This window comes from Mesoplodon mirus (assembly GCF_964341445.2).
Source record: "Mesoplodon mirus genome assembly, chromosome: 4".
NCBI lineage: Eukaryota > Metazoa > Chordata > Mammalia > Artiodactyla > Ziphiidae > Mesoplodon > Mesoplodon mirus.
The window spans coordinates 62069635-62089546 of record NC_138979.1 but is presented as its reverse complement, the minus strand read 5'-3'; the positions used below and the strand labels follow the sequence as shown (position 1 = coordinate 62089546).

General features: G+C 45.9%; 1 protein-coding gene across 1 annotated transcript in view; it reads left to right on the top strand.

Annotated features, from left to right (window-relative positions):
- Nucleotides 1-19912, top strand: part of HEXA (hexosaminidase subunit alpha) — a 38287-nt gene that overhangs the window by 14376 nt on the left and 3999 nt on the right. The window contains exons 2-8 of the mRNA XM_082618072.1: nucleotides 12063-12155; nucleotides 13862-13927; nucleotides 15767-15813; nucleotides 16327-16437; nucleotides 17309-17410; nucleotides 17900-18032; nucleotides 18953-19133. Coding sequence (XP_082474198.1) covers nucleotides 12063-12155; nucleotides 13862-13927; nucleotides 15767-15813; nucleotides 16327-16437; nucleotides 17309-17410; nucleotides 17900-18032; nucleotides 18953-19133 — 733 coding nt within the window. The remainder of the gene's footprint in view (nucleotides 1-12062; nucleotides 12156-13861; nucleotides 13928-15766; nucleotides 15814-16326; nucleotides 16438-17308; nucleotides 17411-17899; nucleotides 18033-18952; nucleotides 19134-19912) is intronic.

The following is a 19912-nucleotide window of genomic DNA, read 5'->3' as shown; positions in this document are numbered from 1 at the left end:
GCAAGCCACAACTACTGAGCCCATGCACCTAGAGCCCGTGCTTTGCAACAAGAGAAACCACCGCAATGAGAAGCCCGCACGCTGCAACAAAGAATAGCCCCCGCTCGCCGCAACTAGAGAAAGCCCGTGCGCAGCAACGCACACCCAACGCAGCCAATAAATAAATAAATAAATAAATAAATAAATAAATAAATAAATAAATAAATAAATAAAATTTTAGAAATAAAGAAAAAGAAAAGGGAAGTAGAAAACGGAAGGAAACTAGCATTTATTGAGTATCTGGCACTTGCTGTATGTTATGCTATCTAATCTTCATAACAGCTCTGTGAGATGGTGTTATACTCATCTTTCAGAACTGAGACTCAGAGAGGTTAAGGAACATGTCCAGGGTTACACAGCTAGTAGTGGTGGAGCAGAAATCCCAGTCTGGTCACTTTGTCTACCAAGATGTTTCTCTTTTCACTGTGCAATTTTAGGGCACTCTACTCATAAATACCTTTACCAAGCGTTATACCAATTAGCGATTTGGAAGACTGCTGGCCTCTGGTAGGATTAAGCCCTGATCAGTAACTTCTGACATCTAATTGCTTTAATCATTAGCACTCAGATTCTAAATATTTTGATCCCTGGCCCATTGTTTTCAGATTCCAGTAGTATTTCTAGCTGGCTCCCTCCCTTCCATTCATCCTTAGTACAAGCAGTTTTTATTAAGCAACAATAATTTGTCAGTAGCACTCGTCCAAGGAATATTAATGAGCTGCCCCTGTCCTTAAAGAATTTATAGTTTCATACCAGAAAGCTACAGTAATCGAAACAGTATGGTACTGGTACAAAAACAAACACATATTTCAGTGGAACAGGATAGAGAGCCCAGAAATAAACAGGCGCACTTATGGTCAATTAATCTATGACAAAGGAGGCAAGAATATACAATGGAGAAAAGACAGTCTTTTCAAAAAGTGGTGCTGGGAAAACTGGACAGCTCCATGTAAAAAAATGAAATTACAACATTCTCTAACACCATACACAAAAATAAACTCAGAAAGGAATTAAAGACCTAAATGTAAGACTGGATACTATTGAATGGGAGAAAATATTTGCAAATGATAATGACCGATAAGGGATTAATACCCAACATACGTAAACAGCTCATACAACTCAACATCAAAAAACAACCCAATAAAAAAAATGGGCAGGGCTTCCCTGGTGGCGCAGTGATTGGGAGTCCGCCTGCCGATGCAGGGGACGCGGGCTGTGCCCCGGTCCGGGAGGATCCCACATGCCGCGGAGTGGCTGGGCCCGTGAGCCATGGCCGCTGAGCCTGCGCGTCCGGAGCCTGTGCTCTGCAACGGGAGAGGCCATGACAGTGAGAGGCCTACGTACTGAAAAAAAAAAAAAAAAGAAATGAATAGACATTGTTCCAAAGAGGAAATGCAGATAGCCAACAGACACGTGAAAAGATGCTCAATATTGCTAGTCATCAAGGAAATGCAAGTCAAAACCATAATGAAGTATTACCTCACACCTGTCAGAATGGCTGTCATCAAAAAGAACACAAATAACAAATGTTGGCAAGGATGTGGAGAAAAGGGAACCCTTCTACACTGTTGGTGGGAATGTAAATTGGTGCAGCCACTGTGAAAAACAGTGTGGAGGTTTCTCAAAAAACTAAAAATAGAGCTACCCTATGACCCAGCAGTTCCACTCCTGGGTATACATCTGAAAAAAAACAAAAACACTAATTAGAAAAGATACATGCAACCCAGTGTTCATAGCGGCATCATTTGCAATTGCCAAGATATGAAAGCAACCTAAGTGTCCATCAACAGATGAATGGCTAAAGAAGATGGTGTGTGTGTGTGTGTGTGTACATACACACACACACACACACACACACACACACGCACAGTGGAATACTACTCAGCCATACAAAAGAATGAAATTTTGTGATTTGTAGCAACATAGATGGACTTGGAGGGCATTATGCTAAGTGAAGTAAGTCAGACAGAGAAAGACAAGTACTGTATGATATCACTTATATGCAGAATCTAAAAAATACAATGAACTAGTGAATACAACAAAAAAGAAGCAGACTCAGATATAGAGAACAAACTAGTGGTTAGCAGTGGGGAAGGGGGAGGGGCAGTATAGGGGTTGGAGAGTGGGAGGTACAAACTATTGGGTATAAGATAGGCTCAAGGGTGTATTGTACAACACAGGGAATGTAGCCAGGTTACATTATTATTCTGTAATAACCTTAAATGGAAAGTAACCTTTAAAAGTTGTATAACTTTTTTTAATTAATTTTTTTTTTTTTTTTTTTTGCGGTACGCAGGCCTCTCACTGTTGTGGCCTCTCCCGTTGCGGAGCACAGGCTCCACACGCACAGGCTCAGCGGCCATGGCTCACGGGCCCAGCTGCTCCACAGCATGTGGGATCTTCCCGGACCGGGGCACGAACCCGCGTTCCCTGCTTCGGCAGGCGGACTCTCAACCACTGCGCCACCAGGGAAGCCCTAAATTAATATTTTTAAAGACTTAAAAGAATTTACAGTCTCTGGAAGTGGAAACACAGACATATGGTAAAGTGTGATTTTTGCTGATAACTGAGGTACAGGTGCTTTGGGAACACCTGACATGTGTGCGTGCAGGGGGTACATTTTGAGAAGACTTCCAGTAAGAGCTGTCTAATGAGATCTGAAAGGAGTTAATGGAGGTGGAGTTATTAATCCACACAGAAAGAAATGCATGTAGGAAAGGCCTTTAGGAAAGAAGCTTCCGTGACATATTCAAGACACTCAAGGTCAGTGTGGTCAGTGTGAAGCATGCAGCTGTATGGTGGGTCAGCAAGTTCTGAAGCTAGTGATGTGGTAGATGCAAGGTCATGAAATGACCTGGTGAGCCCTGATAAAGAACATGAACTTTACCCTAAGGTCAAGGAAGGCCAATAAAAGCCATTAATCAGGATAAGTGATGTGACTAAACTCTGGCTGCATTGGGGATTGGTGGGGAATGGGACTAGAGGCAGGAAACCCAGTTAAAAGGCTCTTATAGTGGTCTAGATAAGAGATAAAAGTGGCTGAAGTGGGTTGATGGCTGTACGGACAAAGAAAACTAGAAGGACTGAAGAAAAACTTAGCAAGTGGATGTCCATTGACAGATAAATGGATAAAGAAGATGTGGTATATATACACAATGGAATATTACTCAGGCACAAAAAAGAATGAAATAATGCCATTTGCAGCAACATGGATGGACCTAGAGATTATCATACGAAGTGAAGTAAATCAGACAGAGAAAGACAAATATCATATATGATATCACTTATATGTGGAATCTTAAGAAATTATACAAATGAACTTATTTATAAGACAGAAACAGACTCACAGACATAGAAAACAAACTTATGGTTACCAAAGGGGAAAGGTGGGGGGAGGGATAAATTAGGAGGTTGGGATTAACATATACACACTACTACATATAAAATTGATAATCAACATGGACCTGCTGTATAGCACAGGGAACTCTATTCGATACTCTGTAATAACCTATAAAGGAAAAGAATCTGAAAAAGAAACATGTATATGTATAACTGAATCACTTTGTTGTACACCTGAAACTAACACAACATTGTAAATCAACTATATTCCAATATAAAATAAAAACATTTTTAAAAAGAAAAAACATTTTGGAAGTGGAATGCTTGAAGGTGGCAGTTATGATGGAGAGGGGGGTGTGAGCATGGCTCCAGATTTGTGATTTAGTAATTTGAATGTGTTCAGCTGCCATTCACAAGGATAGGGAAAACAGTAGGAGAGCAAGGGAAGGAGGGAAAGAGTGAAAAGAGAGACAGAGAGATTGATTAAGAGTTTTAGAGGCAGATGGGAATGACTAAAAGTCAGTTTGGGGCTTCCCTGGTGGTGCAGTGGTTGAGAGTCCGCCTGCCGATGCAGGGGACACGGGTTCGTGCCCCAGTCCGGGAAGATCCCACGTGCCGCAGAGCGTCTGGGCCCGTGAGCCATGGCCGCTGAGCCTGCGCATCCGGAGCCTGTGCTCCGCAACGGGAGAGGCCACAACAGTGAGAGGCCCACGTACCACACACAAAAAAAAGTCAGTTTGATTTTGGACCTGTTGAGTGTGAGGTTAGCTGTATGGTACTGAAGCTTGAGAGAATGAGTTGGGACATTTCCGAGTCCAAAAGTCACCTAGGATGATAGCTAGCCTCCGGATGGAGAGAAAGACTGGAGACCGGAATCCAAAGGCTTGGGTAAATAAAGAAGTGACAGGAAGTTGCAGAGTGTCGTGACAAGGAGAGGCTCAAGATTTTACAGCTGAATGTCATGAGCCACAGAAGAGAGGTTGTTGTTGTTGCTGCACTTGATGGTAGAGGGTGGATGGCCTGGAAGCAGCCCCATGGCTCAGCCCCAGAATGTGAGGAGGAGCTGCCACTCAGAGCAAGTGGTAGGGGCAGCAGTATCCTGGGGAGAGCCAGGCTTCAGTTAAGGAGGAAGTAGAAAAGGCTGTGGGTCTTGGTAATTGAATAACCATGGAGTAAGGCTCCAGAGGGTTGGCAGGGATGGATGATGTGTAGTACAGGTGGCTTGGTGGGGAAGAGGAAACAACCCTTAGAGAGATGGGAGTGTGGGCCCAGAAATGAGCAGAGGTGTTTATGTATTGGGCAGAGTGACAAAGGATGATAGCAGTATGACACAGTAGACTTCCATGACTATAAAACCATGCCAAGGAAACAAGTTCCAGAGGCAAGCAAAAGTTCACGTATGTGTGTGTATGTATGTGTATATATATACATGAGAATTTACTATATGACGAAGCATTTCCAATCAAAAGTGAAAAGATGTATTAGTCAATAAATATGTAGGGATGACTGGTTATCCATTTGGAAAATTTTAAAATCTTTACCTCATGTCAAGCACAAAAGTAAATTCCAGGTGTATTAAATATCTAAGGATATGCCGTAAAACTATTAGAGGGAATCAAAGGAAGGATTCACGTAGTCCCAGGGTAGAGGAGGTCTTTCTAAGCAAGCCAATAAAGGAAACCATAAAGGAGAAAACTAACAGATTTGACTACCTACAAATTAAAGCAAAAGAACCCATAGGTTAAAGGACAAAATGAGGCAAATATTTGCAACCTTAAAAGAGAAGGTTAAAATCTAGAAAGAGCTCCGCAAATCAATAAAAGAAAATTACCTTTAAAAAAAGTGCAAGGACAAATGAACTTATCTACAAAACAGAAGCAGACTCATAGACATAGAGAACAGACTTGTGGTTGCCAAGTGGGGTGGGTGGAGAGAGGGATGGACTGGGAGTTTGGGATTGGTAGATGCAAACTATTACATATGTTTGGATATTACATATGGAATGGATAAACAAGGTTCTACTGTATAGCACAGGGAACTATATCCAGTCTCTTGGGATAAACCATAATGGGGAAGAATGTAAAAAAAAGAATGTATGTATATGTGTATAACGGAGTCATTTTGATGTACAGCAGAAATTAGCACATTGTAAATCAACTGTACTTCAATAAAAAAATGTTTTTCTTGGGAAAAAAAGTGCAAAGAATATGACCAGTAAATACAAAGCAATCTCAAATTCAATCATTATTAAAGAAATACAAATTAAAACAATGCTGTATTTCTTTATCAATCAGGCTGGCACAGATGAAAAAGAAGTGACATAGTCTAGTTTTGGAAGGACGAAAAGATGGGCCCATATATTTTGGCTCAGATAAACTAGTACAGTAATTTGGAAGAGTAATTGGCAGCATCAAAACTAAAAACTTTAATATTTTTGGCCTAGCATTTCCACCTCTAGGAATTTTCCTACCAAAATCTCTCACAACTGCTTTAACAAAGAATATATATATGAATATTTACTAGAGCATTGTTTATAATATTGAAAACTTAGAAGCATTCCCAAATGCCCACAAAGAGGAGAGAAGTTAGGAGTTTCACCTTTTTTAAAAAAAATTAATTAATTAATTAATTTTTATTTTTGGCTGCATTGGGTCTTCGTTGCTGCGCACGGGCTTTCTCTAGTTGCAGTGAGTGGGGGCTACTCTTCCTTGTGGTGTGCGGGCTTCTCATTGTGGTGGCTTCTCTTGTTGCGGAGCACAGGCTCTAGGCACGTGGGCTTCAGCAGTAGTAACGCGTGGTCTCAGTAATTGTGGTGCGCAGGCTCTAGGGCATGTGGGCTTCAGTAGTTGTGGCTTGAAGGCTCTAGAGCACAGGCTTCAGTAGTTGTGGCTCGAAGACTCTAGAGCGCAGGCTTAGTAGTTGTGGTGCACGGGCTTAGTTGCTCTGCAGCATGTGGGATCTTCCCGGGCCAGGGCTCGAACCCATGTTCCCTGCATTGGCAGGCAGATTCTTAACTGCTGCGCCACCGGGGAAGTCCCCCAGATTAAGTTTTAAAAGTAGAGGAAAAAAGAAAACTTTTACTTACAACTTTTACAAAAGAAGACAGAAAGGAGAATATTCAGGATTCACCTATGGGCTAGATGGATTGTATCAATATTTCTGAGTAGGTATTAGTAGTCTCTGGTGGGTGAAGAATCTTAGGACTTGTGGGAAGAGGCACCACGGTCCAGACTGAATCCAGCAGCACTATGGAGGGGCTCCAGGCTCAGGGCAGTTGGATTCTTAGACTCCCACTCTACTGGGAGAAGAAGTCTGACAGGGGTGGTCTTGCCTCTTCCCCTAGACACACCGATGCTCTTGTGTATCAGCTGCTTCCCAGGCTTGCAATACCTTTTCCTCTCTTGGTAGCTGGCAGACACCAACTCAAGGTTCAAGGTCCTGCTCGTAGGTCCCCTTCCAAGGTTAAGCCTCTTTTTCTCTGCATGTATTGCTTGGAGGAAGCAATACATGCAGAGAAAAAGAGGGAGAAAATGTGGCATTTTCAGGGTTCTGTAAAGAGTTCATCGTGCTCCTGTGAGAGTTCCCCCACAGGAGCAGAGAAAGATGAGGCTCGAGTTCGTGTAATCATCCAGCAGATTCTGCACTTTAACCTGAGAGCTGTGGGGAACCGTTGTAGGCTTTTGGGCAGAGATTTTCATAATCTGATTTTCGTATTAAAAGATCACAAAGGATAAGAGATTGAAATGGGATATATGTGGAGGCAGGGAGAGCAACTGGGAGACTTTTTACAGTCCAGATGAAAATTCACAAGAGGCTAAATTAAGGCATTGACCCAGTGGGGGTGGGAAGATGGTGGTGATGTCAAGAGCCAGGAAGGATTTTGTAGTTATAACACTTAGTTGGGTCTTTCTTTTTAACTGCTGTAATCTCAGTGCTTAGCACAGGGTTTGGCACATAGACAGTCAATAAGTATGAGTGAATAAACTTGCGCTCTACTCAGAAGGATGGGAGAAGGAAGAGGTTTCTGGTCTGGGTAAATCAGTAGATGGTGCTGTTATCAAACTGAGGGAGAAGGTCAGCCGGGAAGAGGAATGAAGAGTTAGTTCAATTCTGTATTTAAGATTTGAAGTGCTTTTGAGACATTTGAGTGGAGGTACTGTATGACTCTAGAGCTCCAGAAGAGTTGGCATGGAAAGGTAGATCTGAGAATCATCAGTCTACCATGGAAGTGGATGACATTGTCCGGAGAGAGTATAAAGTGAGGAGAAAAAGAGAAGTCTGGAACCCTGGGGTAACCAGCATGTAGGGGTGGGTGAAGGAAAAGGAGAATGAGGAAGCATGTTCAAGGAGTGAGAAGGAAAACCAAGACAGAGCAGTGTCCCTTAAGCTAAGGGAGTTTAGTTTCAGGAAGGTCAGGGCTGTCTGCTGTCTGATGCTGCCAAGAGGTCCTGAAAGTGTTAGTAGCATGCTCCCTCTGTACAGCAGGGATTTTTGTCTGTTTTGATCACTGTTGTATCCCCAGCACAGAATAGCCTGGCTCATAGTAAGCGCTCAGTAAATAACTGTTGAATGAATGAATGAATTTGTTGAAAAGGATCCCTTGAATTTAGTTGCAGAACTACAGGCCCTTGGTGAAGGCATTTTCAAAGGAGCGATGGTGAAGGAAGCCAGATTATAGTGGACTGAGGAGTAGAAAGGAGGTCAGGCAGTGGCTACAAAGAGAGGACTAAGGATGGCCAACTCCATGAGCACCTCTCATGTGCTGGGCACTGAGCTAAGCACTTCACACACTTTAACTCATTTAATCTTCTCAACAGCCCAATGGGGTAGGTACTGTCATGATCACCAGATGAGGAACCTCCAGCTTAGAGGGAAAATAACTTGCTCAGGGTCCCACAGCTAGGAAGTGTTAGAACCCAGATTTGAACCCAGATCTGTCTGACTTTGAAATTCAGCACTGAACTGCTCAGGCTACATTTCCTCTAGAGTTTCTTTTGTAACTGGAAGGAGAGAGAAAGAGTGACTGTTTGAGATGACCTGGAGTCAAGACTAGGAAGACTTGCAAATATTTTAATGCTGATGGGAGAGAATCAGCGGAAAGAAATAATCTGAAGATTTGAGGGGAAAGAGAGATAACTTATACAAGAGGAGCCTGAGTAGAGTTGCAGAGCACAGGTGAAGGGAAGCCCCTTCCACCAAGGTAGGAAAAGGAGAAGGTAAAGACCAGGTGTGTGTTGCAGGTATTTTTGTCAGGGAGGAGCAGGGAAGGTAGAGGTGGATGATTGCTGATTGTCAGCTGAGAGTAAAGGAGGTTGTGATCCAGTTATGGACTTGAAGAAAGTGGTACCAGTCTGAAATAGCTGTTGCAGAGAATAGAAGAAAGCAGTGGCGGAGAAGCAGATTTTCACAATTGGCATCAAGGGCCCATCCAAGATGAGAGACCAGGATAGGTGCACGGAAGGCAGATGTTAGATTGATCCAGGTTGAGGGTTTTGCCCACTGTGTGCAACCGAAGACAGCGACAGGCTGTTGAGAGTGTTGGCTAGATTGTGTTTGAGGTGATGGGTCACCACAACTAGGGCAGCAGTGAAGGAGGTGAGGATGGGAGAGGATTGAGAACAGAAAGGGAATGGAAGGATCATAGTACTGGCATCTGGACAAAGTCCAACAGCAGGAATTGGGTAGTAAAAGGGTCTAGGATTCCCTTGTTCTCGAGTTCCACATCCAGAGCTGACCTGGGATGAATAAAGCTAAATTGTGCTAAAAAAGGGGGCACAAGGGTAGAAGACTAACCGTGGTTATCTCTTCAGAGAAGAAGAGGGGTGCCAAAGATAACTTCTTTTTTCTTTTTGCTGTAAACACTTCTGGGCTGTTTGCATTTTTTTAACTTCTTAAATTTAAAAAAATACAAACTTTTCAGTGAACCCAAAGAAAAGAGCAGGCTTCCACGAAAGCAGGGGGATGAGGGAGCTGTGGAGATGGGAGCAGTGGTCTAGAATGGGACCCCGCAGTATGTGATTTGTCTGCGGAATCACGAAGTACTGGCTCTGAGGAGGAGCAGCTGGGACCTGGTCCTACCCTGCCATTGTTTATCAGGGAGGAAGTGGGAGCCCCGAGACTCGCTCTGCTTGGCAGCAGCAGGGCCAGAACCAGAACTAACCCTTCCTGATCTCCCAGCTCAGTGCTCTGTTTTCCATGCTGCTTCCTGAGCACTTGAGGCTTCAGAATTTCCTGCTGTCCCGCCCGGGCTCATTGCGAGTGTTCCCGTGCGATTGCTGGTGAGCAGGCTGTTTGCCAGACCCTGCTTCCCACACCTCAGTTCTTCCTAGCGCAGGGTGTGTGGGTGTTTGTAGAGGCGGCTGGCTTATCCCCTGCCTATTTCCTGTTCTCTTCAGAGTGGCAACTTGGAGGCGGAAAACCACAATGATGGTCTCTGTTTACATCCTTTAAATGACCCAGTGTCCCTCCTGTTTTGCCAGCTCTCACATCACTGCCTCCCCTGGTCCTTCCTCCTCAGAGCTTGTTTAAGCAGCAGCCATGACTCTGTGTCTTCTTTATCAGCCCAAACCCACATGAGTCACTGAGAGCACTTAGGACGGGGCTTCTTCACCATGAGATTGGTGGTCAGGGGTGGAGGGATGAGCCCTTAAATTAAGGGCACTGTTCTAGGGGAAAAATCCTTTCATTTTTGTCAGATCTTCAAAGGAGTCTGGGACCTTCCCCACTAAAAGACCATGGATTTAGAGAATGGAGTATAGGTGTGTTTTAGAAAAACAAAAATATAATAACAACAGCAATTAGATGTTTTCTTGTCTTCTAAGTAAGTTCAGATAAACCTGGTGTTTGTGCAGCCTTTCTCCTCATCAGGACAGTGACCATGGCAGTTGCATATGAATAGTTGTGATTTCTCCTCAGTTTGGTAGACTGAGGTCCAGAGGATTAAGACTACAGCTCAGGACTTCTGTCCTCTTTTGCATGCCCGCCTGGGTAGATGTGCACATGAGCTCTCCACACAGTGATATTGGGGCTCCACAATGTGTGGGGTCAGGTGGGGATAAGGAGACAAGGGATGAGGCCGTGGTTTAAGGAAGGATATTCTTTTATAGTTTTCTTCACGCCTGCCTCTCAGTGAAGTCCTCCTTGGTCTTTGGGGTTTGTAGAGATGGCCTGTCTGTTTAGAGAGCTTGGAATGGCCCTGCACATTCTGCTTTGAGTGTGCTCTCTGCCCTGAAAGTCTGGTTGTCCTCCTATGTTGTGGGGATGAATCTTCAGGGTTTAGAATGGAGTTGTGAGTTGGCCTGTCCCAGAATAGCCTCAAATTCTCTTCTGCCTCCAGGGTTTAAGCAGGTATTAGTGTGGGGCAACAGGATATTTACAGGCAGGGGAAAGAATATGTTTGCTCATTATGGTGAGAAAGGGCCCCTGATTGGCTTGCTTCCTGGCCGGCCTGAAAGCCAAGATGCAGCCATGTGGTGTAGTGATCAGGAGATTTGAGCAGGCTTCCTTGAGATGGTTCAAGGCTCCTGGGTTCCTTCTGCCTAGAGTTAGATAACATTTGGGATTCCAGTTTGGTTCTGAATCCTCTCTCCCTGCGTTTTGCCAGACCATCCTACCCCTGACTTTATAGTTCCATAGGAAGTCATGGATGTTGTGGTGCCAGTGGGGATGAATGTGGCTCCAGAAAAAGAATAAGAGAGTGGGAGTTCACTGAGGTTCAGGCTTGGAGTGGTACAATCAGAACCACCCTGAAGGTCACGGAGAAGAACCAGTGGGAGGGTGGGAAGAGACAGTACATTAGTGTTTTGATTTGGGCTTTTTTTTTTTTTTTTTCTGCGTAGACTGGGATCTGTTAAACTCTATTAGATAGTATGTTGTCTCCTACTGGGTGGCTTTCCACTGTTGGGAAGAAGTCTGCCTTAGACAGAGAACCTGTTTAGGAAGAGGAAGGAAGGAAGCAGGATGGGCTGGTGGCCACGTGCCTTTGCTGGAGCGCCCGCTAGGTCATCTCAGGCCTCCTTTGCATAGAAGATCCTCCTGTCATCTGCTTCATCTGCTCACATTAGCTCCTGAGCTTTTACAAAGTTGGAAGCTTTCATCTGGAGCCCTCCAGAGCAGTGCTACTTCAAGTGCCACCCTGCAATGAGATGAGAAGCGTACGCACCAGAACGTAAAACGGTTCCCTTCAACAAGAAAACCTTGTTATGAAAAATTGTTAGACCTAAACAGTGTGTTTGCTCTGACATAGTTGCCTCACATTCTGGAGTCATATAAGCTTCCTATCTGGTAACCCACCAGTAACACCGTTTGCAAATCAGCAGCTAATCTGCAGACCACACTTTGACTAGCAGTACTCTAGAGCCATCTTTAGTTCAGAAGCAGTTGTTGAGGTCTTGGAATCATGTGCTTGGCCTCTACAAGTCAGAAACAGAGAGCCCGGTTACAGAGGGCTGCTGCCAGGCCAGTCATACACGGGCCAGGCGGGTTACTGGGGAGAGCAGAGCACGACCGAAGTGACCAAGTTGAACAGATGACTAGGCAGTGCCAAGGGCAGATCCGTCCCCTCCCCCTTACCACGGGCACACAGGCTGAAGGGACCAGAGCCAGCAACCCTTCTGCAGGGCCTTAGTTTTGCCTGTTGTTTCTGGTGGCAGGTCAGCCTCACTGAGTTCATCCTGTCCTTGCAGGAAAATGGCATACGTCAGAGAAGAATTCGTTGGTTATCCTTGTTGTCACTCCTGGATGTGACCAGTTTCCTTCTTTGGAGTCTGTGGAGAATTGTAAGTACCACCTTGTTCCCTGTTCGAGAAGAGAAAGCACTTGTCTGGAGCTGTAACTCCGGATGGCCTGGCCTAAGTTGCGGATGCTACGCCTGGAGCCCTCCATGAGTGTGGGGACCAGGGCTCACCAAGTGCCTAGAGCTGTCAAAGGTGAATTTTTCCTATGCAGTCTAACCAGCATCTGACAGTTGGCTGTGAACATCACACTGGCTATTCACTGAGTCCCACAGGACACCTGCCTTCTGGACTGAATATAATCCCACTGGCATTTTAGGAACTTGTACACTTTGCTGATTTTCTCTAAGAGACCCTACCCTGGGAAGAGAAGGAGTTTACGGCCGTTTGAACCGAGAGGAAGTCAAGGCGTTGGTTCTGTGGCTGCCACCCGTCTTCCCTGAGCAGCAGCATTTGGGGACATCTCCGTCTGCAAAGCGAACATTCAGGTCTTGGCTTCTTCCTTACGTTCCTGATGGAGTAGCTGAAGCTTGGAGACAAAGGGACAGGAGGGTGATTTCAAAGGCTCTGGGAACGTCGTAACCTGGACTCACTCCTCCGAGCATCCCTCTCCCCTTCATACTTGGAGCTAAAGCCTGGCAGGAATTATGTTTCCGGTGGGGAAACTGACCCACAGGGTGGGTGGTGCTTTATAGAGGAATCTGTATCAGCCTGCCCCTCCTCACACACTGTCTTCCAGGGCCTCGGAGCCACTGGGTGACCACCCTCCCACTTTGGCCCCAGGCCTGAGTGCAGCCTTGCTTGCTCAGGGAACGCCTCCTCTTTGAAAGAAAAAAAAAATGTTATCTTTTTTTTTTTTTTTTTTGGCTGCACCATGCGGCATAAGGAATCTTAGTTCCCCGACTGGGGATCAGACCCGCGCCCCCTGCAGTGGAAGTGCGGAATCTTAACCACTGGACCACCAGGGAAGTCCCTTGTTGTTATTTTTTGTTTTATAATATATTGCATTTTTATTCCTAAATGAAAGAGAACTATCCATATATAACAGGGAAAAATCCACATGGGTGACAGCTTATCTTTTTTTTTTTGAATTTTATTTTATTTTTTTATACAGCAAGTCCTTATTCATCTATTTTATTATACATATTAGTGTATATATGTCAATCCCAATCTCTCAGTACATCCCACCACCACCCCCACTCCCTGCTTTCCCCCCTTGGTGTCCATACGTTTGTTCTCTATATCTGTGTCTCTATTTCTGCCTTGCAAACTGGTTTATCTGTACCATTTTTCTAGATTCCACATATATGCGTTAATATACGATATTTGTTTTTTCTCTTTCTGACTTACTTCACTCTGTATGACAGTCTCTAGGTCCATTCATGTCTCTACAAATGACCCAATTTCGTTCTTTTTATGGCTGAGTAACATTCCACAGTATATATATACCACATCTTCTTTATCCATTCATCTGTCAATGGACACTTAGGTTGCTTCCATGACCTGGCTATTGTAAATAGTGCTGCAGTGAACACTGGGGTGCATGTGTCTTTTTGAATTATGGTTTTCTCTGGGTATATGCCCGGTAGTGGGATTGCTGGATCATATGGTAATTCTATTTTTAGTTTTTTAAGGAACCTCCATACTGTTCTCTTGTTGTTATTTTCTAATCCAAGGATTTACACAGAACATGTGATTGTAATCTGAGGGTAGAAATCCTTAACCAAATGGGGTCGTTTCTGTCATTTCAGACACCCTGACTGTAAATGATGAGCAGTGTTTCCTCCTCTCAGAGACTGTCTGGGGCGCCCTCCGAGGTAACAAGATGGGGCTGACGCTGGGAGAGAGAGAAGGATGTGGGAAGGTCAGCCCTGGTGGGGTAGGGGGCAGGACTGGGGGCCCAGTGAACACCCCCACCTTAGGAAGCTTGCTTTATGGTCCAGTTAAGAGTATTTCCCCAGCTCCCTGAAGGGAGTATTCTTACAGCTGTCTCCAGAAGTTGACAGGTGTCAGCCTGTGCAGGGGCAGCCACTCCCCTGGGCAGGTGCTCTGGGGAAGCAGCGGGCAGGCAGCTGGGGAGAGGGGCCCACTCTGCCGCAAGCACTGCTTGTTCAGCTCTCCTTTCAGACACATGATTGGAAAGGTTCTTTAAAAACTAGATCAAAAGGAATAGATAAATGTCACAAAAGAGGTAAGGAGTGGTAAAATATGTAGAACTCTATTATTTGGGGAGAAACTGAGGACTTTGCTAGCTAACGGGTGATAGGCCCCCCTGCCCTTCTTCTTGGCTCACTGAAAAGGTATTCGGTCCCTAGATACAGACTTAGCCAAACAGCTCTACCACTTTTGGTAAAAGGTCTGCTGGTGAATGATGAGAGAAATTCTCACTGAACTCCAAACCTTGTTTTGGTTTGTCTTTGTTCCCTAGCTTCTCCTCCCCTCCCCTGTGTTTTGGAGAAACAGCATGCCAACTCCCCTTTCTACCTCTTGTAGCTTTTGTGTGGGTGTTAACTATTAGGCAGGTTAAGGTAGGGGAGATCTGGGACCCCGAGTGCTAGGCGTCAGAGTCAGACTGGAGAGAAGCCCAGATGGTGGTACACTGGAAGTCTGCCTCAAATGAGCTGCTGAGTGACCATGAAAGTCTCACAGATTCTTAAATTCTGCAAATTTAGGATTCTGGGAATCCTTCACAGGGCTTGTGCTGGATTTTCAGAAGTGAGGCCCCCCAGCTGTTGAGAACATCTAGTGCTCTGGACTCAGCATGTCTGCCCTTGGGCTTTGCTGGAATCTAGGAGTCTGTGTCCAGTCTTCTGGGCAGTTGCTGCCTGCCACACCTCAGCTCCCTATAGCTGGTTCTCCTCTTAGGCTCTGAAGAGGAAAAGTGGAGGCTTCTTTGTCTTCTAAGTCCAGCTGTGGACCCAGAAGTTTCTGATTGAGTTTATGAAACTCAAGTCAATGATCACATTCTCACAATTCAGTCTGGGAGAAGTGAAGGGGCAACAGATTGGGGGCCCCTTTTTCTCAGCTCCCTTAGCTCCTGTTGGGTATTATCCATGGAAAGCTTTAACCCCTTGTGAGCTGGCTTGTCCCTGTGTCTGTCCTCATGGGCACACATCTTGGCCTCTCTTCTTTTTTTTTTTTTTTTGCGGTACACAGGCCTCTCACTGTTGTGGCCTCTCCCGTTGCAGAACACAGGCTCTGGACGCGCAGGTTCAGCGGCCATGGCTCACGGGCCCAGCCGCTCCACGGCATGTGGGATCTTCCCGGACTGGGGCACGAACCTGTGTCCCCTGCATCGGCAGGCGGACTCTCAACCACTGCGCCACCAGGGAAGCCCCTTGGCCTCTCTTCTTAATATCTTTGTAAATTCAAGGCTTAGGAAGTATAGATAAGAGGCATGTGGGTTAGTGTATTGCTAGGAGGGGCACAAAAGCCCCTTACGCTGCCACCTCCCCAAATAAAATACAGAGTAAAAATAGATACTGGCTTCCTACTATCCCCTTTTCGTAACTGTTGAGAACCATCAAGCCTACTCTAGATCCCCTCTCACTGTGTGCCCAAGCACTGTGCTGTGCCACATGGGAACCTTCCAAATGGTTCCAAGTCTTTACCCACCTCCCTAAGTCTTTACCATCTGCCTCTCTACTTCCCTGCAGGTCTGGAGACTTTTAGCCAACTTGTTTGGAGATCTCCTGAGGGCACGGTGAGTGTGGGCCCTCAAAAAGGGCTCCTTTTAAATCTCTGGGGTTTGCTCCCAATGTTGAGAGTCCTGGAAATATCTTATTTTACCTTAAACAGAGTCCTGGTGGCTTGATATGGCCCCAAAAAAGAGTATTCAAGGAGATATGGGTGGAAACTGGTTTGGTAGATTTTGCCAGTTGGGGTATAACTTAGTTCACCCTGGGTCATTGTTTAGCAATGACCTTGAGACCACACTGCTTTGAAGAAAATATTAACAGTCAGTGAAAATCTGGAATGTGTGGGCTGAGTGGTATGTGGGACAGCTGTATTTGGCTGGCACAGGACAGTTGCTCTCTGGACAGGTACCTGCTTATGGTCATTGAGGTAGAGGTGTGCGGTGTTTGTGGAGACAGTTACCCTGCAGAACAGTCACAGGTTGGCTTTTCAGGAATCTTGGAAGACTTTTCTCATCCCCCTCCACCCCACTGGTGAATTTCCTTTGAATCTTAACATGTTCGGTGTTTGGTCCACACAGTTCTATATCAACAAGACGGAGATTGAGGACTTCCCCCGCTTCCCTCACCGGGGCTTGTTGTTGGATACGTCTCGCCATTACCTGCCACTGGCTAGCATCCTGGACACTCTGGTACCCAGGCCTTAAGGCCTTCTTTGCCCTCAGGGTTCTGGGGTAATGGGACAACAGATAGATCAGGTGCCATATTCTTAAAGAGTTACAGAGAGAATGTGCATAACTTTATGAGCTCCCGGGAAAAATGTAAAAAATGACCTGCTCCAAGATTCAAAAAAATAACAAGAGTGATTTAAACCTACCCCACTGGCTACTGAGGACCAATGTCCGGGCTGTCTCCAGCGATGCAGGAAGTGGTTTGGGGAATTGACTTCTTTGACTGAGCAGAGCTAACTTTAGTTAGTACAAAGTCATAGGAAAGAGATGTTCAAAAGCCTTAGCTGGGGATGTTCCTAACTGTCTTGAATTTGATGGGCAGTCTTACCTGACAGCTGCTGATCTAGCTCATGTGTCTAACTTTTCCTTTGCTCTCCTGATGGAACCAAAGAAGTGGACACATCCACCAGTTTGGGCATCTGAGATTTATGGACTATGGGGCTACTAAATTCACAACAGACCTCACAGTTTGGATAAACACTAGTCAGACAACCCAAAACAAATGGCAGGAGGAAATATTAGTTTTCAGGGTATTGTGGGGCTTTCTGAAGACCGCAGGTTACCACGGAGCTGCAGCGCTCCTCTCGATATGACCGTAACTCATCCCCCAAAGAGGAGATACTACTTCTGTCAGCCATCTCTGCATGTGCAGGGTCTTCCCCTTCCCTCCACGCCAGGCACAACCCGATGGGAAGGTTTGATAGGGAGAACCTGTGAACACTTAGCAGGAAGCTGGGCAGGTCGAGCCTGTTAAAGTGTGTGGAGCAGCCTGCCAAGCTTGGGGCTGAAGCTGGAGAAGTGCTGAGTTAACAGTGCGTGCTCTGACCTATAGGATGTCATGGCGTACAACAAATTCAACGTGTTCCACTGGCATCTGGTTGATGACTCTTCCTTCCCATATGAGAGCTTCACTTTTCCAGACCTCACCAAAAAGGTATGCCTTAATTTCGCCCAGACCAAGTTGATGGCTTGAAGTCTGAACCTGGCTATGGCTCCCTGCTGGCAAGGACACCAGCTCTCCTCCTAACCAGCCAGTTTTAGGTACACACTGACATATAGGGGGTGGGCACTGGATTTGGAGTCAGGAGACCTGAGTTCAGGTCCAAACTACACCATTCATTTGCTCTGTGACCTTCAGGAGAGAATCTCTCCTGGTCCCATCTTCTTTTTATTTATCTATATTTGGTTAGCTGGGCATAATAACTACCTTGTTCATCTCACTGGCATCATGGCACTGAGATAAGACAGTAGATGTGATAGCTTGTGGGAAATTATGAAGAAGTTCCTTGAAGACAACCCCTGATACCAAAGGGCTGTTGGTAGATTTTCTGATATCCAGGGGGGTCCAGAAGGCATTTTGAGTATCCTTTCCTCTGCTAGCCTTCAGGAAATGAGATCCTGAATGGCGTTTTGTGCCTTTCAGGGGTCCTACAACCCTGCCACCCACATCTACACAGCACAGGATGTGAAGGAGGTGATTGAATATGCGCGGCTTCGGGGTATCCGTGTGTTGGCAGAGTTCGACACTCCTGGCCACACTCTGTCATGGGGACCAGGTAAGAATAATGTCTGGAGGTGGAAGGGAGTCTACTGATTCCCCTCAATGGGACTTTAGGATATTGGCTCTTGGATGTAGCATGCCTCAGCCTTGGTCTCTGGAAGAATGTTTTCCATCAACTTTTTCCACTGGGAATTTAGATAGGCAGAATTTACTTTGGGCGAAGGAGCCCACTTCTTACTATTAAAATATGGGCAGGGACTTCCCTGGTGGCGCAGTGGTTAAGAATCCGCCTGCCAATGCAGGGGACACGGGTTCGAGCCCTGGTCCAGGAAGATCCCACATGCCGCGGAGCAGCTAAGCCCGTGTGCCACAACTACTGAGCCTGTGCCCTAGAGCCCGCGAGCCACAACTACTGAGCCTGCGAGCCACAGCTACTGAAGCCCGTGCACCTAGAGCCTGTGCTCTGCAACAGTGAGAAGCCCATGTACCTCAACGAAGAGTAGCCCCTGTTCTCTGCAACTAGAGAAAGCCTGTGCACAGCAACAAAGACCCAATGCAGCCAAATAAATAAATAAATTAAAAGGGCAAATTCTTCTCAGACGTCCTTGCCTCATGATGCCCTTGTACGTTGTTGTGCCCTAGAGTGGAAGAAAGATTTTGCCAGTTTTGCTGGATCAGGCTGTCTGCTTTTCTGCCCATAGGCTACGTGAGGGCAGACTTTGGGACCGAGGGTGACCCCTGCTGGAAGAGTGTGTCAAGGCAGGAGTATGTGTGTGACAGTTGTCTGTGTATGATTGTGGACATATTTGTATTTCTTTGATCGTCACTAAATGCTCATAATTACCAGTGTCTGTGAATGCCTGAGTGTTCCTGTCTGTGTGCATGTAATATCTGAATGCAATTGTCATCATGTATATGACTGTATGTGGGGTCTGTGTATTTGTGACACTAGTGTGAGGTTCTCTATTGCCTTAGGTGTCCCTGGATTATTAACTCCTTGCTACTCTGGGTCCCACCCTTCTGGCACCTTTGGGCCAGTGAATCCCGCTCTCAACAATACCTATGAGTTCATGAGCACATTCTTCTTGGAGATCAGCTCTGTCTTCCCAGATTTTTATCTTCACCTTGGAGGAGATGAGGTTGATTTCACCTGCTGGTATGAGCCCTGTGACCTTCCCATCCTGGCCTGATGAACTGCCTACTCAGAGTAGAGGTTAGCCCCCGAGAAGCTACCTGTCTCAGGTGTTCCTCATCTGTCTCCATCCTGATGGCTCAGGTCTTCGGCCTTTTCTCTCTCCACCTACAGAGAGGCCCTACCTGATTTTGGCAAGGCTGTGAAGGTGAAACTCTCCTTTCCTCTTGTCATAGCCTTGAGATATTTACAGAAAAACCAGCTCTGGGCACAGAACTGTCTTGGAAAAATCAGGATAGAGAAAAACAATCCCTACTTTTGACAGCTTAAAATAGTCTGGTTGAAGAGACAGGACACATATGAATTCGAGGCTAATATATGAGTGTCTAGTTAGTATTATATTGTAAGCTTCCCACCCTCAGATCTGCTTAGCTCAAAAGAGGCTCAGGGGCTTCTTGGCGAAGTGGGCACTAGCGCTGGATCTGAGGAAAGAGGGGAGGAGGGAAAAAACAAAATGTAGACCTTGTGGGATAAGGGAGCTGCAATGGGTGACAGCAATGCTTGTATCCAACTGGAATAAAGAATAAATATTGGGCTTCCCTGGTGGCGCAGTGGTTGAGAGTCCGCCTGCCGATGCAGGGGACACGGGTTCGTGTCCCGGTCCGGGAAGATCCCACATGCCGTGGAGCGGCTAGGCCCGTGAGCCATGGCTGCTGAGCCGGCGCGTTCGGAGCCTGTGCTCCGCAACGGGAGAGGCCACAGCAGTGAGACGCCCGCGTACTGAAAAAAAAAAAAAAAAAAAA